At 36.8% G+C, this 23,539-nt stretch overlaps 2 protein-coding genes across 2 annotated transcripts; both read left to right on the forward strand.

Annotated features, from left to right (window-relative positions):
* Positions 1 to 257: 257 nt before the first annotated feature.
* Positions 258 to 8,762, forward strand: MDH1B (malate dehydrogenase 1B, NAD (soluble); the record flags this gene model as incomplete). The annotated part of the gene is made up of 9 exons (XM_010083259.1): positions 258 to 418; positions 1,374 to 1,508; positions 1,671 to 1,813; positions 2,494 to 2,996; positions 4,109 to 4,250; positions 5,225 to 5,388; positions 6,513 to 6,652; positions 7,361 to 7,445; positions 8,731 to 8,762. Coding segments are annotated over 9 exons (1,505 nt in total), but the record flags the coding sequence as incomplete, so codon positions are not given.
* Positions 8,763 to 13,793: 5,031 nt separating this feature from the next.
* DYTN (dystrotelin) lies at positions 13,794 to 23,154 on the forward strand (the record flags this gene model as incomplete). Its single annotated transcript, XM_010083260.1, has 8 exons — positions 13,794 to 13,839; positions 15,941 to 16,015; positions 17,668 to 17,869; positions 19,899 to 19,984; positions 20,893 to 20,981; positions 21,644 to 21,715; positions 22,018 to 22,181; positions 23,043 to 23,154. Coding segments are annotated over exons 1-8 (846 nt in total), but the record flags the coding sequence as incomplete, so codon positions are not given.
* Between the last annotated feature and the right edge of the window lie 385 nt (positions 23,155 to 23,539).

Consider the following 23,539-nt stretch of genomic DNA (forward strand, 5'->3'; position numbering starts at 1 on the left):
CTTAGCCGCTTCCGAGCCAGCCTTCTCCCCTCATCCCGCTGTGGGGGCTTCTGCCTCTGTGCTGCTGTCCGCCCCGGGGTGGCCTCCTCAGCCCCTGAAACGCTGACTGAAAAGGCTGTTTCATCTTCGAAATTATCATTTCTTTTCTGGCTCATATGCTTGTCCTGTTACTTTCTGGGAACTCACGGGGTGCTGGTTGCATAATTTTTTAAATTGCAACAATTAAAAAAACTTTGGCCTGTTTAAACTTATATCAGTTAATGTCACAAAATCTTCCATCGGTGGTTGTGTGGCTGTGTTCACAGGTAAGGCAAACTGCCCGTACTATGCCAAAGTTGAACTCCTTGCTGACTATCTCCAGGCTAACCTGCCAGACTTCAGGGTTCACAAGATCACTCAGCACCCTGACAAATGGGAGGTAAGGGATTGTAAATTTAGTCATCGGTAGGTGCCCCAGTGCTCTACAAAGCAACAGATGTGCTTATCTGTAATATGCTTCTTCTCCTCCTATATTAGCCTTTTGATATGTGGGTAGAGGTGCTTCAGAAGTAGCTTTGGCCACAAGAGCCAGCCAGATGAGAGGTTTGATTGTTGTGAGACTGGTATTCTCATGAGTCTTGCCACAGAAGATGGGCACAAAATGTGGGCCAGCCTTTTACTGTGTTTTGTCAGTAAAAAGTTCAAGTTTATTATTTTTTTTATTGGGTATGAATAGCTGCTCAGCCTGTAAATCTTTTGCACACTGTGATTGCATATGCCTTCAGAGATGTTACTTGTTAAGAGCATTTCTGGCATTCAAGGTCTTTGAATTACAAGGGAAGTATGACGTTAAATCTCACATTTTTATTTGCAGTGTGGATGGGCCTTACTGAGAACTTTTACTGTACCCATGTTGCCATGTCTACACTGTAATCTCTATAAGGAACTGAAAAAATGGCAGTATTATTTCACGAGATAGTACCATGATTTGATTACCTCTTATGTTTTCCTTGACACCTCAGCCAAGTAACTCAAACAGTTAAGTGAATAGCAATTAACCTCTGCATCTTACTTACCTTCTGTGGCTCAATAGGAGATCCCAGATTACTTTCTGCTTCACAACATTGCTATCTTCAGTACCGCTAAGACAACTGAGCAAAATTACAGCAGTAAAATCAGGCAGAAGTAAGACCTTTTGCTCTTTTGCTGAGGTATCACAGCATATCACTATGCCTTGCTTTGTGTTACTCCCTCATTTTGCGTGCACTGGTACATAGATTGTGAAGCATGTTGTAATTATGTATTGAGAGGAAATAATGTTTATAGCTGTAAAATTTAAGTGTTAGCAAATGTGAAAAAGTATTAAAACCTTTTGGTGGGGATGTTTACATCAGCAGTGGCTTCATGACATTTGTGAAACAAATGGATGGGAACACAGACAGTCTCCTATCGTTTGGAGAGAATTGTTGGACCGTGGAGGGAGAGGTCTCCTTCTGGGAGGAGTTAATGATTTTCTGGAATATGCTCAGGTAATGAGCTGCCTTTAATACTGTAAACTTATGTTTTACATTTTCTTACAAAATTGTTGTTCTTTATTCCTCCTTCAAATGTAAACTTAAGCTATCCTTTCTAATGTTACTTCGCTGTGTTTGGGTTGTCATTTGATTAGAGATCATCCTTTTTGTTCTTAGCGCTATTATGGCATCACCTCAAAGATGTTGAGTGAGGAGATGTTAGACATTGCTGAGGAGAACCTGCAGGCACATATTGAAAATGAAAAAGAGGAGGAAGAGATTAAAAGTCTTATCAAGCCTTTGCAGATCTGGATGACCAGGTGAGAGTGAAAAGAATATCTATGAAGTTTCTCTCAGCTTCAGAAGAATGCACTTTTTCGTATCACACATAACAGATGTAACCATCTGAAGTTAAACACTAATCCCTATAATTTGCTGATTTGAATTAGGTTCTGCACCCCTCCCTATGAGCATTCAGTGTATAATTTAGAAATTATTTCTAATTTTGTTACATTTTGCACTAGTTTAAGTGAGGAATGTGAACAGGCAACGTTTTAAACCCCAGATCACCTTAGGGCAAAGCAAGTATTTACAAAACAAGCTAAGAGTTTTGTAGTGCAACTATCTTGCATTAAATGTTTTTGGAAATATTTAAATAAGTAAAGAGTCTCTTGCAGTTCTAGCTTTAGAAGTTTCTGTATTTCTGGTAGTCGTAGCAGAGCACCTTAAAAAAATGTCGTTCTTTAAAGATACCAGTTTTTAGGTGACAGTATCAACTGAAATGTATACAATGAAAAAACCTTCAAATGAATAGAGGACCCAAGTGTTTCAGTTTTTAACCTGTTAAAATGACAGAAAGAGCAACAAAGCATCCAAACTAATAGTCCATTTAAACATAATCAAATACAAAAGGAAGGTCTTTGTGTTTATTTATGTAATACTTCCAAACAAGCAGTACCTAGTCATTAGCGATAATTTTTCTATATCCTTCTCTTATCAGTGCATCAGCTCCAATCTGTTATCAGCTGATCCCTCTGTTGGCAAGTGGAGAAGTGTTTGGGATGACTACAGAAATCAGTATCCATCTACTTGACACTGACCAGTTTAAGGAAGTTCTTTGTGGTATTGTAATGGAAGCTGAAGACATGGCGTTCCCACTCCTCCGCAGTATTTCAGAGCACACTGCAATAGATGAGGCTTTTATTGAAGCTGATATTATCATTATTCTTGACGATGTCCTCTTAAACCTGGAAGTACAGTCCCTAGAGAACTACATCAGAGAAGTGAGTGAGATCTGTCAAGTATATGCTCCTCTGATTGAGAAGAATGCTAAGAGTGAAGTCAAAGTAATTTCATCAGGAAAAACCTTTGTAAACCTTAAGGCGATGATGATTATGACATATGGCCCATCCATTAAGCCTGAAAATGTCATTGCTGTTGCGACATCCTGGGAACATGCAGCTAAAGCCATGCTGGCCAGGAAGCTGAATATGAATGCATCAGGTGAGTATTTATGTGTTTTGGTAGCATTTGGCTAATTTTAGGTGGGTGTACACCTTTGGGATTACATATTTCATTGCAGAACACAGTTGATGTGCCAACAGAAATGCAAGCACAGCAGTGCACCCGCTGAATTGCATGGCTGCACAGAATGTCAGGGTGTGACTAGCAAGTGATACTGCTCTCTGTGCTTACCACTCTCTGGATCTATGCCTGATCCCGTGAATGTCAATTCTTTTACTAACTCTTGGACACAGACCTGCCATTCTGATGTGTATTTCATGCTGTAAATATACTAAGGAGGACTGAGCTGTGTTGCAGATCAGGAGCTAGGGCTTCAAGATTGCATTTGCACTCTGCAGCGCATTGTTATTTTGGAGACACACAAACTAGCTGTGAGTAAACATGACAACATACTGCTGTGCAGGTAATGAGTGTATAGCAGATCTGTACTGTAGTATTATTTCTAGGTTAATTAGCTTGCTTTCTTAGGTCATTGTTATAGCTTATAGGTTTGTCATACCTGAAGTGCACGGTTCTGCACTTCATAGCAAAGGTGTGCTCCAACAGCCTGCTCAGCATCAGCATTCTTTGAATGCTGCAGCAGTAGGAACTGGTCATCAGTGACAAGTTTAGATATTTTGGAGCCTAATAAAATAGAAATGCAAGTTAATAGGCTGAGCAGCCTACCAGCAGGTTATTTGAGAAATTCCTTTTGCACCAAAGCAGGTAGATTTTTTTTTTCAGTTTTTTTTTTTTTTTACTGTTAGGCATTTTATATTTGCATGCACAGGATTTTAAAAGGAACATTACTGTATGTTTGCAATATGATTTGTTTTGGTAAAAACAACAACAACAAAAAAGCTAAGTATTTACTAGGTTTTGTCTATTATGTACAATAACATGATATAAATTAAAGTTCCTTTTTCAGCTTGTGGTGAGGTTTCATGTGTTATGGAGAACCTTGTTGCATTTTTCAGATCAAATAATTTCTGCTGTCAAGGCAGGACACTGAACTGAAGAATAATTCATCTTGAAAGGGACTTCATTTAGTCCAGCCTACATTGTGAAAGTATTTGTCTGTCTCTTAATCTACATCTTCTCCTCTGTTACAGGAGTTAAAGACGTGATTGTTTGGGGCAATATTACTGGCTGTAACTACATTGATTTGTCACATGCAAAACTTTATGGATATGACTGTGCTATTTGGGGCCCAGCTAACTTTCCACATCCTTTGTTGAATATGATTTATGATAGGTACACTACAGATTTATTTTTTTAAAGTAAAACTAAATAACTGTTTTAATCTGTGTTTATCTGAACTGTTTAATAAACATCAAGAAAGGTTTTTGTGTTCAAGATTTGTCTTTACTGATTAGCGCTGTACGTAAAGGAAAACTCAAGTTGAAGTACTCAGTCTGCAAAAGAAGTTGAGTAGTTCCTAGTGCTATATATAGGTCTGATTCTTCTGCCAACTTCATCTATATTTTCCTGCTTATTAAGTGTGTTTCTCTTCTATCATATAAGGGAGCAGCCTATAAGAAGGATTGAAAGTCCAGATAGTGACTTAAATGTCTAGTATGCATGAATAAACTCTGAAATAATACTAAACGTATATCTGCGTCTGTACCTGAATTCCATTGAACATGCGGCCTGAGCACACTAATGTGTCAGTTTCCTAAAACAGACAATTTGTGACATATGCAAAAAAGGACATCTGGCAGCCAAATAGCTTCTTGTCGAAAGAGAAGTAGCTGACAAAAAATGGGTGCAGTGAGAGGACAGCAGATGTGACACAGGCCTGGCTGTATGGAGCTGCCACTCTGGTCTAAACCTAGCATTTACGGGGCGGCAGCAAGCATTTCTTTTGTTCTGTACTTGTACTGTGCCTAACACAGGGGAATTGTGGTTCATGGGTGGGTTCTTACATAAGAAGGTAATATGTATAAATAATAATAATAGAGGTTATGACGTGAGTAAATGACCTGACTTTCATAGATAGCTAGTGCTTGTTGTTACTTTTTGAGACACTTTTTGTTAGACCCTATTTTTTCTGTCTTTAAGTGCCTTGCCTTCAGCAGTGCAGTTCAAATAAGTTTTGACTATTTTCTTCCCTCAGGTTCAGTTTTGTTTTTTTTTTTTTCTAGAAAACCACTCTTCCTGCAGTCATCTTATTTTTTTTCTTCCTTCCCTTCCCCCCTGCCTCCCCCCTCCTCTTTTTCCATTGGTAGTGAATGGATGCATTCAGAATTTCTGTCTGCGCAGAGTTCTCTGAGTTCCCGGGTCTGTCATTGTGTAGGAATGTTACCTGCTCATGCAGTAGCGACTGCACTGAAATACTGGTATCATGGCTCTCCTCCTGGAGAGATCGTTTCTGTGGGAATACTTACTGAAGGTAAATCTACTTTTGCTTCACATATTTTCTTGTAGGTTTCCCCAGTATGTATAATGTTATTTTTTTATCAAGATTTTTAATTCAATAAAAACTTGTACAACAAATAATGATATACTGGGAGGCTGAGAGATTGTTTCAGCATGAGAACCTGCAAATCTAAGCAATTTTGCTCTCCAGAGCTTGTAATTTGATACTCACTTCTTACAAGCATCTCTCAGGTTTATATTGTCTTGTTGCAGATTGTCTCTTAGTCTTTTATTTTAAATGTTTTTATGGTGTATATGTTTTGCACAAGGACTTAGAGCCTAAGCTATAAAAGCTTGTTCTTCTTATGTGGTTACGTGGACCAATACATGGAACATTTCACAACAGCCATTTAACCCTTGTATTAAATTTTAGAAAATGTGTTTTTTCCCCTTTTTAAGATGTAAAATTGTTACAACAATTGTGTTACAGCACAGGAAAGATATGGACCTGTTGGACCAGGTCCAGAGGAGGGCCACAAAAGTGATCAGGAACGCCTCTCCTATGAAGAAAGCCTGAGAAATTTGGTGTTGTTCAGCCTGCAAAAGAAAAGGCTCTGGGGAGACCTTATTGCAGCCTTTCAGTACTTAAAGGGGCTTATAAGAAAGATGGGGACAAACTTTTTAGCAGCGCCTGTTGCGATAGGACAAGGGGTAATGGTTTTAAACTAAGAGGGTAAATTTAGACTAAATATAAGGAAGAATTTTTTAGCAATGAGGGGGGTGAAACACTGGAACAGGTTGCCCAGAGCCTGGAGACATTCAAGGTCAGGTTGGACAGGGCTCTAAGCAACCTGATCTAGTTGAACGTGTCCCGGCTCATTGCAGGGTGGTTGGACTGGATGACCTTTAAAGGTCCCTTCCAACGCAAACTATTCTACGATTCTATAGTTCATGTACATCTAACTAAAATACAATATTACAGTAAAAGGAGAACTCTTTAGTTTTTGAACTGTACACTGAAAAAGCCAGTCTCTTTTTACACTAAGATCTTACAGTTGCAGACTTTTGGAAGTCTGTAGAACTTAATCTTGACATTGGTGAGGGTGTGTTTTTAATCAGAAATATTATGTTTGGGTCATTTTTTTCCCTCTTCTTCAGGTCAATTTTGTGTTCCTAAAGGAATTGTCTTCTCTATGCCAGTGAGGTTCCAGAATGGTAACTGGGAAGTCATGACAGAATTAGAAATTAATGAAACAACCCAAGAAGTTCTGGGACGCTTGGCCCATGAGCTGATTCAGGTGATGATTTCTTGTATCTAACAGTATGCCTATTCTGCTACCTATGCATACGTTGCAATATAACTTTACATACTGAGACCTTTACTGCAAATGTTAGACATACAAACTGCACACATGCACTTATGCATGACAAATACCAGGTATTTATAAGTGAAAGGTAGAATTTCTATATTGAAATGAACAGACAACTGTTCTGTTGTGAAAAAGAAGATGATAAAATAAGTTTACCTGTGTAAGTGTAGAATTTGCACTCCGAAGTTCTGCAGGCTTTGTGCAAAACAGAAATATTAGCTTTAATTTAATGTTTCTATATTCTATGCTGCTGATGTTGATTTTGCTTGTATGGCATTCAGAGTAGTTCTATGCCAGGAGTCATATCTTTTGTGATCCTTATGGCTGTGACTCTGCCTGAAGACCAAATTTTACTAGAATTAGGGATTTTTTAGAAAATACAAGATCAGTGAACAGTAATTTCATAATGAACTTCTTTTCACTTAGTGAGACAAAAATAATTTAATTTGACTAAATATTAAAATACTAAAAAGACTGGTCCCAAACTCTGCATTCTAGCTTCAATCAGATTTTGTGATCTTCAGTCATATTAGTAACATGTAAGGATTATTTTAACATATTTTAAATTTGTGCTAGAGATTACAATGGATTAAAACAATGGGTAATATTAAAACTGGAGGTTTTTTTGCCATTCAGGAAAAACTCATTGCACTAAAGGAAATAAAAGAAATGCATCCATATGGAGCTGATGAAATCACTAGTAAAAGATCTTTGCATCAAGGTGGGTTTTTCTCCCCGTATCATATGAGATCAAGTTTTAAGTGAGAATTTAACTAATGGATTCTTATTTTATGTCCCTTTCGTTTAAAATGGATATAAAATCCTTCAGGAAGGAATATAAATAACAAGTTCTTGTCTAATGTATCCTGACCGTGCCTTGGGCATGGTAATAGGAAAAGCATGGTAGCAACCTTGTTTCTATTGTGTCATTCACAGATCATGAATATAAAAGCTGAGCATAAATAATACATTTAGCATGACACATTTTATCTTAGGCTATTAGTAAATATAAAATCTTTTTAACCCAAGTAACTGTTGTTAGAAAAGCACTTTCACCATATGTCCTACTCTATGTTTTTTGAAGCTATTCTTTATCATACTTTACTACTCTTTACTGTCTACAATACTTAGGAGCACGTGGGAAGGCTGTAGGCTACATGATACTGCCATGGCAAAACTCCCCTGAATGCACAATCTAATTTTCCTGTACAGAATAAATCACCCACATCTTTTCCCAAAACTTGCTGTGCTGATTTTCGTACTTTTTTGCTTTTCAAGTTCTCTGTCCTCTTAAGATTATATAGGAAAGAAGAATCATTCATCAAAATAAGAACAGGTGAACTTTAAAGTGTGTTTTATTTTTGTTTTCTCCCTTCTTCCCTATTCTCAGGTCCAAAATCCCTGCACTTTCCCAATGTTCCAGCCATTGCTTTCTACTTTTATGTCCTACAGGCCTTTTCACTAGTTAGTTTCCTTTCTCCCTTCCTTCAAATTCTTTCCAGTTCTTTTATATCAGCGCTTATGAGCTGTTCTTCTGCATTAAGGGCAGGCTGAAGAATGGGGAAACTATGTAGAGCTTGATGCCCAGGGCCTTTAGTGAGCACATAAGCCTTTTGGTTATCCATGCTTGTTTCTCAGGAAAGGACTACAGACATGATTAAGATTTTCTTGATAAATGCAGGGTTTAATTATTCCACTAATCATCACCTTGATTAACTCAGACAGGAGATTCCCAGTTGGATAGGATATCCCTCCCTGTCTGCTCTCTACTTCTATGGCATTGCTTTTCTGTAGAGCTGTCTCATTCTTCTTGTGGCTGCTTTAAACACTAAACAGAGGGCTTTTCCACTGCTAGCAGCTAACTGCTTAGCTGTGGCCTACTCTTGTGACATTAGTATCAGGTGCCTTACTATTCAATTAATACAGAAGTACCCTGCTTATTTACTTGCATGTGTAAGTATTGTAGGAGGTTGGCAAAAATATGTGCTGTTTTTCCTTTTTTACAGATATGGAAGCGTTGCCTACTGGCTCACTTTAGCCAGAGCTGTCTGGAGGAGAAAATGCTGAAAATTCCCATATACTAGAAAAATGTTTCCAGTGCTCAAAAGAGCAAACTACAAAGAAAGGATAAACATTATTATAGCTTTTACAGTATCTTCCTCATAAAAAACATGGAAATATGTAGGCAGAAAAATATTTCAAAACCATTCTTAATCTAGAGACCAAAGCAAAATTCCTAAAACTTTAGTGAGTCTAGGATTTCATTTACATCCAACAACTTATTTCTTCAGACCAATAAATTGTTTTGAAAACATAGTTTAATGTCTAAAATGTTCATATTATGACAATTTTGAGCAAGATTTTCACACACAGAGTAGCAGTTTTATAAGTCCAAATTCTTTCTTCAGGTGTAATGAAACACAGTACTTGTGTAACAATATATATTCTCAGGCAAATTTGATTTTTTAACACAAAAAATTAAAGGCATACATCTCCTTAGTGACAAGATCTTTTTTGTCTTCATGTTTTTTATTTATTTCATGAGTTTCATAGGGACAACTCATGTTTTAAGTCAAACATGCAGTTAATTAAGTCTTTGAACAGGATTGTTGAGGAACCACTTTCACTTGCACATCTTTGGTGTCTTAAAAGGTGGAGACTGTGTAAAATGAAATGTTATTGTATTTGCTAATTTTTTATCAGATGTGAGTGTTTAAAGAAAAGTAGAAAGTTTCCTGCTCTTTGGATCAGATATATATAGTTGGAATACATTAATTCTTTCTGTTCAAGTGGAGGTTCAAACTCTGAACAGGGGTAGAGTTCTTCTTACATGAGGAAACCAACAGGAGTTTATTTGTTAGCTGGTGTGGACAGAATGAGGAGTGTCTCACCAGTCTTAGAAAGAGGAGCACAGAAAGCTGGAGTATCACAAGGGAGTTGGAAGAGTGTAATTTCTTATGTGAAATGTATGTGGGAGAGAAACATTTACAGGAACTGAGATGTTGCAAGTATCTTCATGGAAGAGTTCACATGGGAGTTGCAGGGTGTTGTAAAAAGTCTTCAAGAGTGTGGTTAAGAATCATTAATTTCATGAGGAAGTGGTCTCCAGGGAATTAGTTTCTAATAACGTATGTGCAAAAAATTGGCTGGGTCTCTGAGAAGCATCTGGAGGCAGATGTCTCAGGAGAGCATAGCAGGTAAGGATGCTACCAGTAGTCCTTATTAACTACCTGGTTTGTTCCATATCTCCTTCTCCAAGACAGGAGAGGAAAAGTTAGCTTCTCTAATGTCTATTTACATTTGTTTTTTTCTGTATGGAATATGATTTGGCAGGATCTTAGGATTCTTTATTCTGCCTGTGGAGATAGTAGTTCAAACAGACTGCAGTTCAAGCACCAGCACTGCACAGCTGTTAGTGAGAAGGAAATTGTTTCTGCAATATATAAGCAGGCTTACTGGACTTCTGAGTCACTACCCGAAAACCTCAGGCAAAGAATTTCTTCTCAGAGGTGGGGAGGAGAAAGACAAAACAAATGGCTTGTATGGCTCTTGTGTCTAAATTATTCTAATTAGACTGCCTAAAAAGGGAAATTCAGGTTTTTGCTCATGGAAGATTAACAGAATGGTAAAAGTTTTTCCTAGGTTTTGCTTAGGAGAGAAAGAAAGAATAGCAATAATAGGAAAGCTAAAATATGGTAACATATTCAAAGGTGGTTCCAGTTGTAACACAGTGATAGACTTAGTCTTCACTAAGTTTGGGTTTTCTACAAGTAACAAGTAGTTTCTGGTACAGATTTTCTCACAAGTTACTGAGTAATGCTATGTATGCAGGGTATTCATAGCACTGATGAATCCTACTACCTGGGTGTTAGAGTAACTGTGGAAAAATTTATGAAAAAAGGTTTTAAAATAAATATATGTGTCTTACAAATGTTATATGTATTCTGCATAAACCCTAGCATCTGGGTGTACTGAAGAGTGTGTAAACTTTCTGGTTGGTCTGAACAATTCTTACTCTAGGACATTACTACTAGGACTTACTATTTTTCCTCTTTGTGTAGTTGCACCAACTGTTTGTTACAGCACACTGTGCTTTCTGCATTATTGTGCCAGCTTCCACCTCATTTTCAGTCTCTATAGCAACACTGTTCCTCAGCAACTGGGAGATGCTTAGTAAAGGCCCCTCAATTTAGAAATATTGCACTCCAACCATAGAAAAAACTGCTTTGAAACAAAGATCAAAGAAGTTTTGTCTTTAATAATTAATGATATTTATTACTAATTAATTTGTGTTCTCTGTTTTGACTGCTTAGACAATTACCTGATACTTTGATCTGGGCCTTTGGCAGGCATTTGTTGTGAACAGCATTAATTTAAAAGCAAAACCTTTAGAACTGTGTCTTGAAGTCACCTTTTTAAGTGCTATAAAACTACTGGACTTCACTGGTGGTGTCATCTGAGTTCTGGGCCTTCAGCAAGTAGCTGAGAGGAAGGTAAGTGCTATTACTGTATTTAAGAGGACACAATAATTTTGTCCTTTGAACACAGCATAGAATGTTTTCACCCTCCACAGGAAGCAAAAGTAATTGTAGTTTATTTTATGCGTATTTAAAATGTTGATCATATGTTGTCTGATTTCAAAAGAAGGAAGGCCTCTGTGATCAAGTCAATTCATCTGCTGGGAGATTGATTTCTGCCTTATTTGATCTGGTTTGTCTTTCTCTATACTTTAACTTAATTATGTAGCATGTTTAAAAATGTATTTTATTTGCTAAAGTATGTATTCTGAGAACCTGAATAGGCCAATGAAATACATATAAGTAATCAAACGTTACTTTTTTTGCACATTCCAATAGGATTGAAAATAAGGCTACACATAACAGTATTTGTGTTAATAGTATTGCAGTTTATAATTGAAAAAATTTATTTCCTGTACATTTGTAATTAATTTAAATTTTTTTTGTTTTGTAGAAGTGTTTTTAATTATTAATAAAGTGCAGATGTAGCTGAAAGACAACACACTGACTGAAAGAATGTATCAGTGAGCAGAGTTGGTTCTGATTTGACGTTTTGTCAGGCAGATGCTGCTTCTGGTTTCATGCTATATTCGTTATAAAGTAGATGAGCTAACACTGAAGTAGATCCTGTTCATTTCATCCAAGCTCTCCTACTGCAGTCAAGATCTGGACTCTATTCCATAGAGTTTTATAGATAAAAATGTAGACTCTTAATAATGCCTCTCATAACTTTTTGGAGAGAGGGTTCATGGGTATGGTGTTATGATGTTGTGCAATGTCAGTCAGTTTGGTAAAACATACAAACACATACTTAACTTTGAGACCATTCATACCCTAGTACAAGAGTATAGTGTGTTTATCCATATGGGCAATGTAAACGTTAGACATTGCGCTGTACTGGATAGAGAGCTTGTCATCTTACAGTAAGTATCAAATGCTAATAGATTATGCATGCTGTGTAATTCAGTGAAGTCAGTGGATCTGTTCTTATTTGAGTGAGGAAATTCTAATTAGTGAGTTCTAATTTAAGTGAGTTTAACCTGTGTATTTTTACATTCATCCTCTTGCTTTATTTTATGTACCTCTGGTGGAAAGAAAAAAAGGTGGAAAGCATGAGGCAAGCTGTGTGTTTGTAAGTCTATCTTTCAGGTTGGTATATGTAGCTTTCACTAAACTCTTATGTTTAATTCATTGCTTAGAATCTTCTGATTCCATTGATTTCCCATTTCTATCAGGCTATGCAGAGGCAAATACTGCTGCACTTGGTTTAGGAGTATGAGCAAAGTTACATGGTTGTGTAAATGTTGGGCAGAACTGCAGTCATGCAGAACCTGGGGTTGAGTCCAACCTCTAAACTTTAGTAAGGAAGAAAACAGAAGAATTGTGAAAAAGAAATGTAGTGGTATTTCTTTCAAAGAACTACTTCAATAAGAACCGTGACATTGTAGTCTTAAATGAAGAAGTAATTAAAGTAAATCTATATTCCATAATTTTAAATATTTATAGATTATTTAGAGATTGAAACACAAACTTGCAGCTTTCACCAATTAAAATGGGGAGAAGAACATTTATGGTAGACTCAATTATAGGTCACTGAAAATTTGTGCTTCATATTTGGCTGGTATTGTCATGTTTATGACAAATGATCAATGACTTGCTGGAAAAATGGAAAAAAGTGAACATTTGGATAAGTTCAGATTTAATACCAAATTTATTATTTAAGTTTTAGATTATTTCCAACTATTTAATTTTTATTTATTTTAGCAAATTTCCTTTTTTTTTTTTTTGCTGCTATAAGCCATGTATGTGGCTTTTGGAGTCTCGTGTAACTTAGATCTGCTATACCTAGTGTTTTTCAACTGTAATATTAACTGAAAGACAGTTACTATACTGAATATATATTTTATATTTTAATGTTTAAAAATATGTCATTTAGAGGATTAATGAAATAAATCCTGAGGGGGTACATTCAGTTTCTATTATTATTAGGGACATAATTACTTTTGCTTTCGGGGTTGTGTAAAGTAGTAGATTCATAGTTATGCTTCCTTTTTTCCTTTCCTTCTCAGCTCAAAAAGAAATAGTGGCAGGTCCGCTGAAAACTTTAGTTCAGTTTGAAAATTTTAAAAAATAGACTTGTGAGCAATTGCAGTCAATGAATCTTGGGAAGATTCTGGTGTAAAGGTATGCCCTTTCTGACCTGAAATTATACACTGTGGACTCTGTAGTAATCCTGTATGTAAACACCAGACTCTTCAATAGTGAAACATCCCGTTTCCTGTACTTGAAACTGTTTTGGGGGCTATTTTCCCCCAATACAATTTTGCAGTTGCTAGAGTTACTCCTACTTTATCCTGAGCAGAGAGCATGTAATTTTCTGGAGTTTCTCTGCCCTTGGCACCAAAACTATTATGCTGTTTTATGTAATTCTGTTTAATTTCATCTCTGAAAGGCATCGGTAAATTTTTCAGATTAAAAGGCTTGATTTGAATGATTTGATATGTCTCTGTTTATAAAATGTGGTTTTACACTTTGTCTTGTTTCTTTATAGAATGTCTGATGCCATCTGTTCATTTCAAATGGATCCAGATTTGCAGGGTAAGGATTTTTCTTTTTTTTTTCCTTTTTTTCCCAACTTTTCTCAAGGGACATTTCTGTGTCTGTTTGGACACAAACTAATAAATAGTGGTGAAGTCATGCCACTTTCAAAATCTCTGTGCTGTAACACATAAATTACAAATAATACAGCTGTGCTATCCTACTTTTATTTTTGGATCTGTCCTGGCACCTTCACTGCCATTATCACATTGGCTTATGGAACGGTCAGGCGCACAGGAGCCATGTTCCCTAGTTTAATGTATATGATAAGGTTTTCTTCACATATTCTAGAACAGCACGAAGGATGGCCATACAGTCCCTTTTTGAGTGCAAAATCTTAGCAGATCTGCTATATAACCAGTAGTGCAAAATACAGAACTAGCAGGTAACCAGCTGGAGGTGTCAGGAAACAATGCACTGTTTTCCATAGGTGTTTAGAATTCCTTTGTCAGCTTCTCAACAAAGGGCATTTATGAGTCTTGAGGTGAAATTCGATCCACTGCAGAATGATTACATGCTGGTTTTCTGTCCAAAGGGAAAGTTCCGTCCTTATGAGAAGTGAAAGAGTTTGTGAGGCCCCAAACAGCCTCTCATAAATAATAATCCTAAAATAGTTTGTACTTAATTTGGGCTTTTTTTTTTCTTTGCCTGCTGTTTCACTTGTGTGCTATTGCAAGTTAATTCTGGAACTATTGCTTGACAGGCACTGAATGGCCTACTTTGAGGCCACATTTTATCTATAAGGATGGACTTGAACTGAGTAGCAGATGGCTACTAAAACAGATTCCCTCCACTTACAAAGTCATCATGCACACAAAAGGTGCTTGATTTGGATCGTGTGTATATTTCTAACATTTGTATTTGAAATAATAAGCATTTGGAATTTAATCTATAGCCTACTGAAAACTGTGGTAGTCTCTCTGTTACTTTAAAAAGAGCTTTGGATCTGTTTACTGAAGAAAGAGAAATGATGATGCATGGAAGTCAAAATTCATTTTTCACATGGTATGACATGCTACACTAAATCTCCAAATAATATCACAAAACATAATATGACAAGAGCAGGCCTAAACAGATGGTATAGCAGATATTGGCTTATTTCTATATCTTAGGCAGCATCTGGGAAACAGCAGAGCCCATAATTTGCTGACTATTAACATTAATCTGGTACATTTGTGGGAAACTGTTGCACACAGATTGGGTCATTTCCAGACTAAACAGGTAGAGAGTTTCATCAGTTATTTCTACCCAGTTACATGTATTTGTTGCTTATCTTTGACATTAATCAACTGTGAGTAATTCTTCCTCTCTGAGGACAGGAGTATAACTGATAAATCCCCTTCTAGTTTCTAAAGCTATTGTGAACAAGCCCCCTTTTTTTTTTTTTGTCTTGAAGTTCTAGATATGTGTGTGAAGTACCAGGTATATGTCATGTTCAGAAGCCCTTACTTCCCACTCAGAAAAACATGCTTTAGTGATGTGAAAGGAATGAGCTGAAATCATGTAAAGGTATGGGATTTAGTGGAGCATCTTGAATGGGGTTACAAAGCAGAGGTGTCAAAACCAGTTGCTCTGGTAAATTGCTTATTTTCTTCTGAGAGAGTCACAGATGTTGATCTTGACAGAAAATTTGCTTAATACTTGAAACGATATGCATCCAGAACACTAACCCTGTTGTGCAGACTGACAAACTGTTTCTTGCAGAAGAGCATCTCTGATTAAGAAACAATTTTGCCTGAAGAAATATTATTTCATTATGATCTTGGCTAAAAGTATTCACAGTGCATATCATTCTTGTCCCTGAATAGACTTGATTCCCAAAGAAGAGAGTGTACTCTCTATGTTAAATACTATTTTTAAGATTTGTTGTATCACTAGTCATATGGAGACCATTTTCCCCACAAAGCTATTGGAAAAAAGAAAATGTTTTTTTTTTTAATTTTTTTTTCAAAATTTTAATTCAAAGTGTTGTGAGTCCAAATGTGGCTATTTTTAGTTAGACAATTTGGTTTTCTTTCCTTCCTTTTTTTTTTTGTTTGCTTGTTTGGATTTTTTTGAAACAAACCACTCAGTTGTAACGTGTGTTTGTTTTCTTTCACAGAGGCTTTCGGTGATGTTCAGAGCTCCATCTACAGAACAGCCCTAAAACTACGCTCGGTTCAAAGTCTGTGCCAGTGTTAGTAAATGGAGAGAATCCTGTTCTTTGACAGGGAGAAGAATCTGTAAAAAATTTGTGTTGCTGTCACCATGAGTTCTTATTGTACTTTGCTCTCTCATTTTCCACCTGAGTATCTCAGAATGCATTATGAACACTTAAGAGCTAGATAATACCTCATATACAAGTCGATTTTTTTCCCCTTTTGAATGTCAGTGAAAATACATTAGTAAAATTCTAAAGGTGTGGGAGAATCAAATTGTTACTACAATCTGCAACACTGGTATGTAGACATTACTGGCAATTACAAATCTTTATCAGTGTATTATTATTCTCATTAAATGTCAAATTCTCATGTGTTTCTTGGAAGCTGATTTATTTGAAATAATCATGGATCATCAAAACTGCATTGACACATATTGTTAGTATAAGTATTAATGAGAACAAAATAGACCAGAAAACACCTGGCTAGCACTCATTCTCCTTGTCTTTGACATGAGTGAGAATTCTGTGCAAGCAAAGAATTATGGAACAAAGCCCTGGTCACCTAGCTTGCTTTGAAATTAGTGGATGTAAATTACATATTGAGGTAAAACGCATGGAAATCTTGAATTTTCCACCTGAAACAGTCTGTTTCCAAAAATGCACAACATTGCAAGTGAAGTCTTCAGGGTAGCACAGAAGAGATGACTAGTTTGTTGGCCTTGGCCATATTTTTAAATTTGGGCATGCTCTTCTATGAATGTATTTTGTCTGATCTCAGCCCTGATATGGTAAATCTGCCTGGTGCCAAGTATCACAGCATGCAGTACCTATTCACACAGGTACTGGTTTTCTTTAGCTCTGTTGCCTAGTCCTCCATGTCTCTTCAAGGCACTCATAGCATCTGTCCTGGTTCCTCTACTCCTTGAACACCGTTGACCAGAATTGTGCGTAGGTTTCCAAATAGAGATTCACCAGTGTCTCACACTGATATTTTTCCATCTGTGCTGGAAAAAACATAGGTGACATATTCTAAGTTCTCTGCTTCTTCAGCAGTCTACAAACTTTCAATCTACTACAATCTTTCTCTTCTGATGTTAATTTCAATTAATCATACCTCTGTGGTACTGAATGTGACCTTTAAGAAGCAGTAGCTCTCTCTTCCTGACAGATATTAGTTTTTCTGTGACACATTTATAATACATCCTGTTTGCCCCTTTCTTGGCCATAGCATTCCCCTTCTCTTTGTATTTGTGCATGAGGAGAAAGCTTACATCAAATATTTTCACAGTCCCATGTGAGCTTTTTTCTGAAGTACTGAACGGTGCATTAGTTTTATGCTATCTATATGTAGAATGAAAGTTTGATCTGTAGTTTGGATGCAGTTAATCATGTTCTTTTCCTCTGTAATTTGGATACAGTTTATTGTGCTACTTTCCCTCCCTTCATATCTATCCCAAAATCACATCCAGGGAATTTTAGTTGAGCTGTTCTATCTTTGTAGCCTCACAAGTTTTGCTACATCCATAAACTCAGCAAGACCTTTCCCAGATTATTTCCTTGTGATGTTGCATACTGTTTTAGACTTCATTCTACATTGTCTTAGCTAGGCACTTCTAATAAAAATATGTCCAGCTTCCATTCATGAAAATGCAGGGATCCTCATTCGTTTCTCCCTCAATTTCCCACAGTGGATTTGATTGATATTTCTCTGATTCAGCACATCCTCCCAAGTGAACAGAGCCAGAGGGAAAAGCAGATTTCTCTGAAAGTGCAGCAGCTCTCTGAAATACTGATGGAACTGTTCCAAAGGGCAAGATTAGAGAAACCAGGCCAGGTAGATCCACGAGCTGCTGAATTCACGTTGAGCCTGCTAGCTGCCATGTATGACAGGTGAGAGGAAGCATATATGTGAATCCATCATTAAGTACTGCTAGACTAAGTCTGTTTCTACCACTCTTATACCATTTCTCTATGAAACTCCCATTTTGATGGTATTTTGCTGGGAATACACAATGGGAGTAGTTCAGCTAAAGGAATATGAGGCACAAGGCTTTATCAGAAAACCAGTGGTCAAATGTTTCCAAAATTATCTGGAAGTCCCGATGTTTGCCAGTACATGCCAGCTTTTTCTGTGAACAGATTTACAGAGAGTAGCTCTTGTTTTGACTGCCAAGATATTCTGATACACTCCTGAAAAAGAAGCTGTATTTGCCTTTGAATTACAGTACCAATGTACAGGTCAAGAATTTGCCAGTCAGTTTTCATTATTCATTTTTCTCCAGCTTAAAAATTTCGTCAACCAATTATGAAACAAAGCTGCTGTCTCATAACTAAGCTCATCAGCTAGTTCCTGTGAATAGCAAATAGTTTCTGGGAATGATTAGGAAGCAACTCATACAGTATACTTTTTTCATGTATTGTTTGTGAATAATGAATTAATTCACTAAAGGTGGTATGGGTTTGTAATTGTATCAGATTTAAAAGACAAAAGCTAAATTCATTGTACAATTTATTCACCACCAGTGAAATTTATTCTCTTCTACATCAGAGCAAAGTTTTTTATGAAAGTGTGATGTAAGTGGTCTGCAGGACTTTTTCTTGTACTGCTATTCATTAATATGATCACTACTGCTTAAGGTCCCATGTTATTACTTTTTTTGTACTTAAAAAAAAACAGTTAAGGCTAAGAATAAACTGGTGTATTAAAAAGCAAAGCCAGAAATATCAAGAATATTTTGTAAATTTTATGCACTCTAGGGAAATAATTTAGATGAATCTTCTTAATAGGACTATCTTGGTCTTTTTTTCTGTTTTCTTAGGACAGTATGTAATTTTATTTTTTTCCATAATTTCCTTTAAAAAAAAAAATCTCCACAAGTTTCTTGTCATGTATATAGGATAGAAGAAGCTTCTTACAATTTTCTTCTAATCGCATTTTCTCCGTAGAGTGCTATTCTCCACTACTAACACTGGAAAATATTTAATCGCAAGAGCGCATAAGGGCTTTTTCCATGTTTGTGTGGTAGCTTACTTAATAAGCTTACATAATTGATTGTACACTTTAGCTTTGATTTTGGACTTTTTTCTATGAAAGTTCTGGAAAAAACTAAATATATTAATTCAAAATCTAGAAACTTTTGACCAACAATTTCCCGTGCAGCTCATACTTTATAGAGACTATATTGCAGCTCTATGCAGTATGCTCTGTAAAAATGCAGTTTATCTAAAGACTCTTGAAGACAATTTTATGTAATCGTATTCTGAAGTGCAATACTGCTTTGCAAAAGCAATAAATATAGAATTCCAGAATTTCCTGATTTATAGTTTCCAATTCATGTCTGCTTTGTCTTCACATAAAGAAACATTTTTTTTCATTAGATGCCTATGTCACAAACTTGTGTTCTAAACTAAGCTACATTCTTTATGATCTAATGGTCAAAACTAAAGTCCTGCTCCTGCATATATCCTTTTAATTAAATTGAGTTGCAGTGAAATTAAGGAGAATCAGCCCAAGAGAAGCTCAGTGCAGATCTGGGACCTCACTGAAGCTGCCTGATGATAAATACAAAAACGGGATTGTAATACTGCTTTCTCTTCCATATTTGGGAAGGCTTTCCACAAATGAAGAGCAGAAATTTTTTTAGGACATGTATTGTAAATGTAAAATTGCATTTTAATTGAAATGTGAGGTCTTTGAAGGAAATGCTGTCTTTTTGTTTTACGATTCCATGGTATGTTGAACAGTTAACTCTGTAGTTATGTTCAGTGACAAAGGGTCCTAAACATAAAATATCACTAAAATGCAACATCAGTTATATACATATAAAAGGATAAGAGTTTTGAAGTATAGCAGTATTGTTTTCTTTAGAGGTTTCAGTTTTTTCATTCTCGGTGAACAAAGTGTAACTTATTTTCCCAGATCTGGAACAGGTTATATCAAAACTAGATCTGCTGCAGCTGCCCTAATTGCCCTTTCAGGAGACACCCTACTGGCTAAATACAGAGGTGGGAAATGTATGGTTTTATACACTGCCTAAAATACTTAACATTGAGAAAAATCTCTTTTGTAATTTTTCTACTTTAAAAGAAAATACAGTTCTGCTATGCAAAATGAAGATTATGTTGACTGCTTAGTTGTAGAGAAAGGCTGGTGCAGAAGAATACTTTTCCATCAATGTCTGTAGCCATCTTTGCATAAAGAGTCTCAGAACAACTCATAGTAAAGTTTAAGATAAGTAGAACTTAAAAATAAAAGCCAAGTTCTCTTTGCCTAGTAGAAAAGAACAGAAAACCCCTAGTTTTAAATTCCATTGGATTAGAAACAATTTAATATATTTGACCCAGTAAGCTTTTTAGAGGCCTTTTAATATTAGACAAAAATGCTTAAAGAACTAAGTATAACAAAGGCTGCCCAGTCCAATGTGCAGCAGAAAGATTTCTGCCTGAATTAAATGCTCAAAATGAAGAACAAATGGACTACAAGTGGCGTATTGACCTCATGCTCTCCCATTGCATGTTGTGTATTTCCTTCCAAATTACAATTTGGAATTAACACTTCACAATTTAAATTGGGCATATCTTGTATAAACATATTGAAATATTTTTCTTACTGCCATGAAAATGAACTCATTTTTTCCTTCATCCTTAACTGTCTTAGCTGACAGGAATAAGGAGTTGCCATAATTGCCTTGCTTTCCTTCTCTTTCCCCTGCCTTTAGGAAGAAAGTATTGTCACAGCCGTCACTGAGTGCCTGTTAGATAGACAATAAAGGGGAGCTTTCTTGAGGGGTTTATTTGGTAGTCTGTAATCATCATGTAGATAGTTTGAGAATAAGTAGCTAGAAGACACTAGCTACTTATTCACACTCTAGCCTCTGCCAGGATTACAGTTTCTTTCCTCTGGTTGTTTTCAGCTTTCTTCCAGTTTTATTCTGTCCCTGATGGGAAGGTTGCCATGATTACCCGTAGTTCCCTGAGAAGCCTGCTAACAGACTTAAATCAGGTAATGCCCCTGCAGTGCTGTCACACAGCAGGTCTTGTAGGAGTATCCTAATCTAGGAGAAAAAAATACATGGTTGATACATTTTATGTTTTATTACATTATGAGACTGAAGTCAGTAGGGCACTCTGTGTACATAAGGGTGCTACCATACAAAGTAGGTAAAAGAATCAAATTCTGTAGCTTTTCTCAGTCTGAGTAACCACTCACATCAGTGCTCCTGTGCATTCATTTTGCCTGGGCTTACAGGTCATGGGAACAGCTGCATACAGCTGTTCCTAAAGTGACTGCAAACTTAGATGTCTGTACTCACTAGGATAGCTTACAGTTGCAGAAAAATGCCTTAGCATACAGGTATTTCCAGCTGAATTGGCTCTGAAGATGGCCCCTGAGGTTCAAACCTGGTGTCCTTCAGTATTCTAGTATGGTAAAATAGTATGTTGATCCGTTTAAGTAAGTGAGCTGGAAGCAAATCGTTCTGACAGATACTGAACTATGAAATTGCATGGGATGGTATGAGTATGAACAGGTTTTCTTCAGAACAGTATGTAAAATGGCATTTGTATAGCTGCTTCACCATCTGTGTGCTGTCATCATCTCAGCAGACCATGATGGGAACCTCTGGTTTTTATTGAGGTGTTTCTGAACCTTTCTTCTTGACACAGATCCCAGCCATTGTGGGAGAAAGCTGCACTCTGTCTTGTGTGGAAATTGCGACTCACAGCTGTTTCCATGAGGTGAGTGAAATTCTGATGTCCCGGGAAATGATTTTGAATGTTGCTGGTTGATTAAAATGGCAAGTGTATCACCATATAACATCCACCAGTCTCCTAGTATAGGAGGATTTATATCTGTAGAGCAGATAGTCAGTAAGATACTACTGAAGACTTGCATTTGTTCCAAAACCTTTGGAACCCAGTAGCATTTTACATGAATAGTAAGTCTATACTAGCAGACTCCAATATCAGAGCTTTTATTAGGAATTGTAGACACCAGTTCTTTTCAAGTAAGTGGCTGACTTGAGACGTATTTTTTCCAGGTTCTGAACTCAGCAATTGTTGAAGAAAAGTTCCTGTCTTGGCTGAGATCGGAGCCTGCTGTTCTCCTGTGGCTCCCTACGTGTTACAGATTATCAGCCACAGAAATGGTTTCTCACCAAGCTAGATGCAGAGTCTGCAAAATTTTCCCCATTACAGGCCTCAGGTGTGTCAGTAATTACTGTAGTCTTTAGCATCCACATAAATAGTTCTTACCATTGTTTGCATACCTTACAGGCTCTAACTGCTTTATTAAGCAACAAACTTTGGACATAATCTAATTGAACAAGTAAGATAAAAAAAGAGAGAACCATCACAGGCTAGTGCTCAAGCCTGCATCCTGCTTCTCTTTAGTTCACTAGCACAGACATGCTTATGGAGACATACTGAAAGTAAACTGGCAGTTCAGTGTTAAAACCAATTAAACCTCTGTATCACATTTCTTAGTTCTTTGTCCCATAATCAGGTGTATCAACTAGCTAGTTAAGTTATCCATCATAGCATCTTATTCATCTAAGTAATAGTATAAAATGGCCTCATGGTATAAAAAGAACACTACCCATTACCTGCCAACCAGAATGCTCAGAAAAGCATTTTACTGTTACTCTCTTCACACTAATAGTAAGCTTGCAGGTTTAGTTTTTTTGCATTTTTAGTTTTTTGCAAAGTTGCAAATCCTGTGTCAGTAACGTAGTGATATTACAGTTCCATGAGAGCAGCAAATGGAGATAAGCTGGTGCTTAAGAAGCGTATGAAGATGTAACTGCAGTCTCAAAAATGGTGCTAGAACAACCGGTTCTTCCTTGGACTGAATTTCAATGCAGCAAATAAGTAATGTCAAAATCATTAGTGGGTTCCGGAGAACAGTCCACTGTCATTTGGACAAAATGACTCTTACACTCAGAGAGAGCTGAGAAAAGACATTATTCTAACAAAGGTGCTTCTCTGCATTTCAGGACCCAGGGATCTGGGTAATGAAGTTCTTACTTGTGGGGAAGTAACTTAATCCTTCTGTTTTCCCTCACAGGTATCGCTGTCTGAAGTGCCTCAATTTTGACCTTTGCCAAGTCTGTTTTTTCACTGGCCGTCTCAGCAAACCACATAAGGTGTCACATCCCATTGTGGAACACTGTGTGCAGGTAGAGTCCCATTGTACTGATTCATTTCCCTGTTCTTGTTCTTAATGTAGACAGGTAGGCAGTAGACTCTCAAACTACATTGATTATGAAATTATGTGTGTATTAGCCATAATGGCCGTGACCTATTAGCATCATTAGTCTGGGAACAGTGAGTCAGGGAAAGGAAAAAAGGGGGCTACCTTTAGAAGGAGTGTTTTGTTCTGAAATAACTGAATAGAACCATGAAATGCTATAGTGCAAATCCTCTTCCCAAGGAGTTCTATGCCAAGTTTGCCATTTTCACATCATCCTTAAACCTGTGGAAAGGGCCCTCAGTGTGTTCTTCCTCAGTGCTCCTTCCTCCCTATCCCAATGTGGACTCAGAATCACAGAATCACAGAATCAC

The sequence above is a fragment of the Pterocles gutturalis genome, unplaced genomic scaffold (assembly GCF_000699245.1).
Source record: "Pterocles gutturalis isolate BGI_N339 unplaced genomic scaffold, ASM69924v1 scaffold28900, whole genome shotgun sequence".
In the NCBI taxonomy this organism is placed as follows: Eukaryota; Metazoa; Chordata; class Aves; order Pterocliformes; family Pteroclidae; genus Pterocles; species Pterocles gutturalis.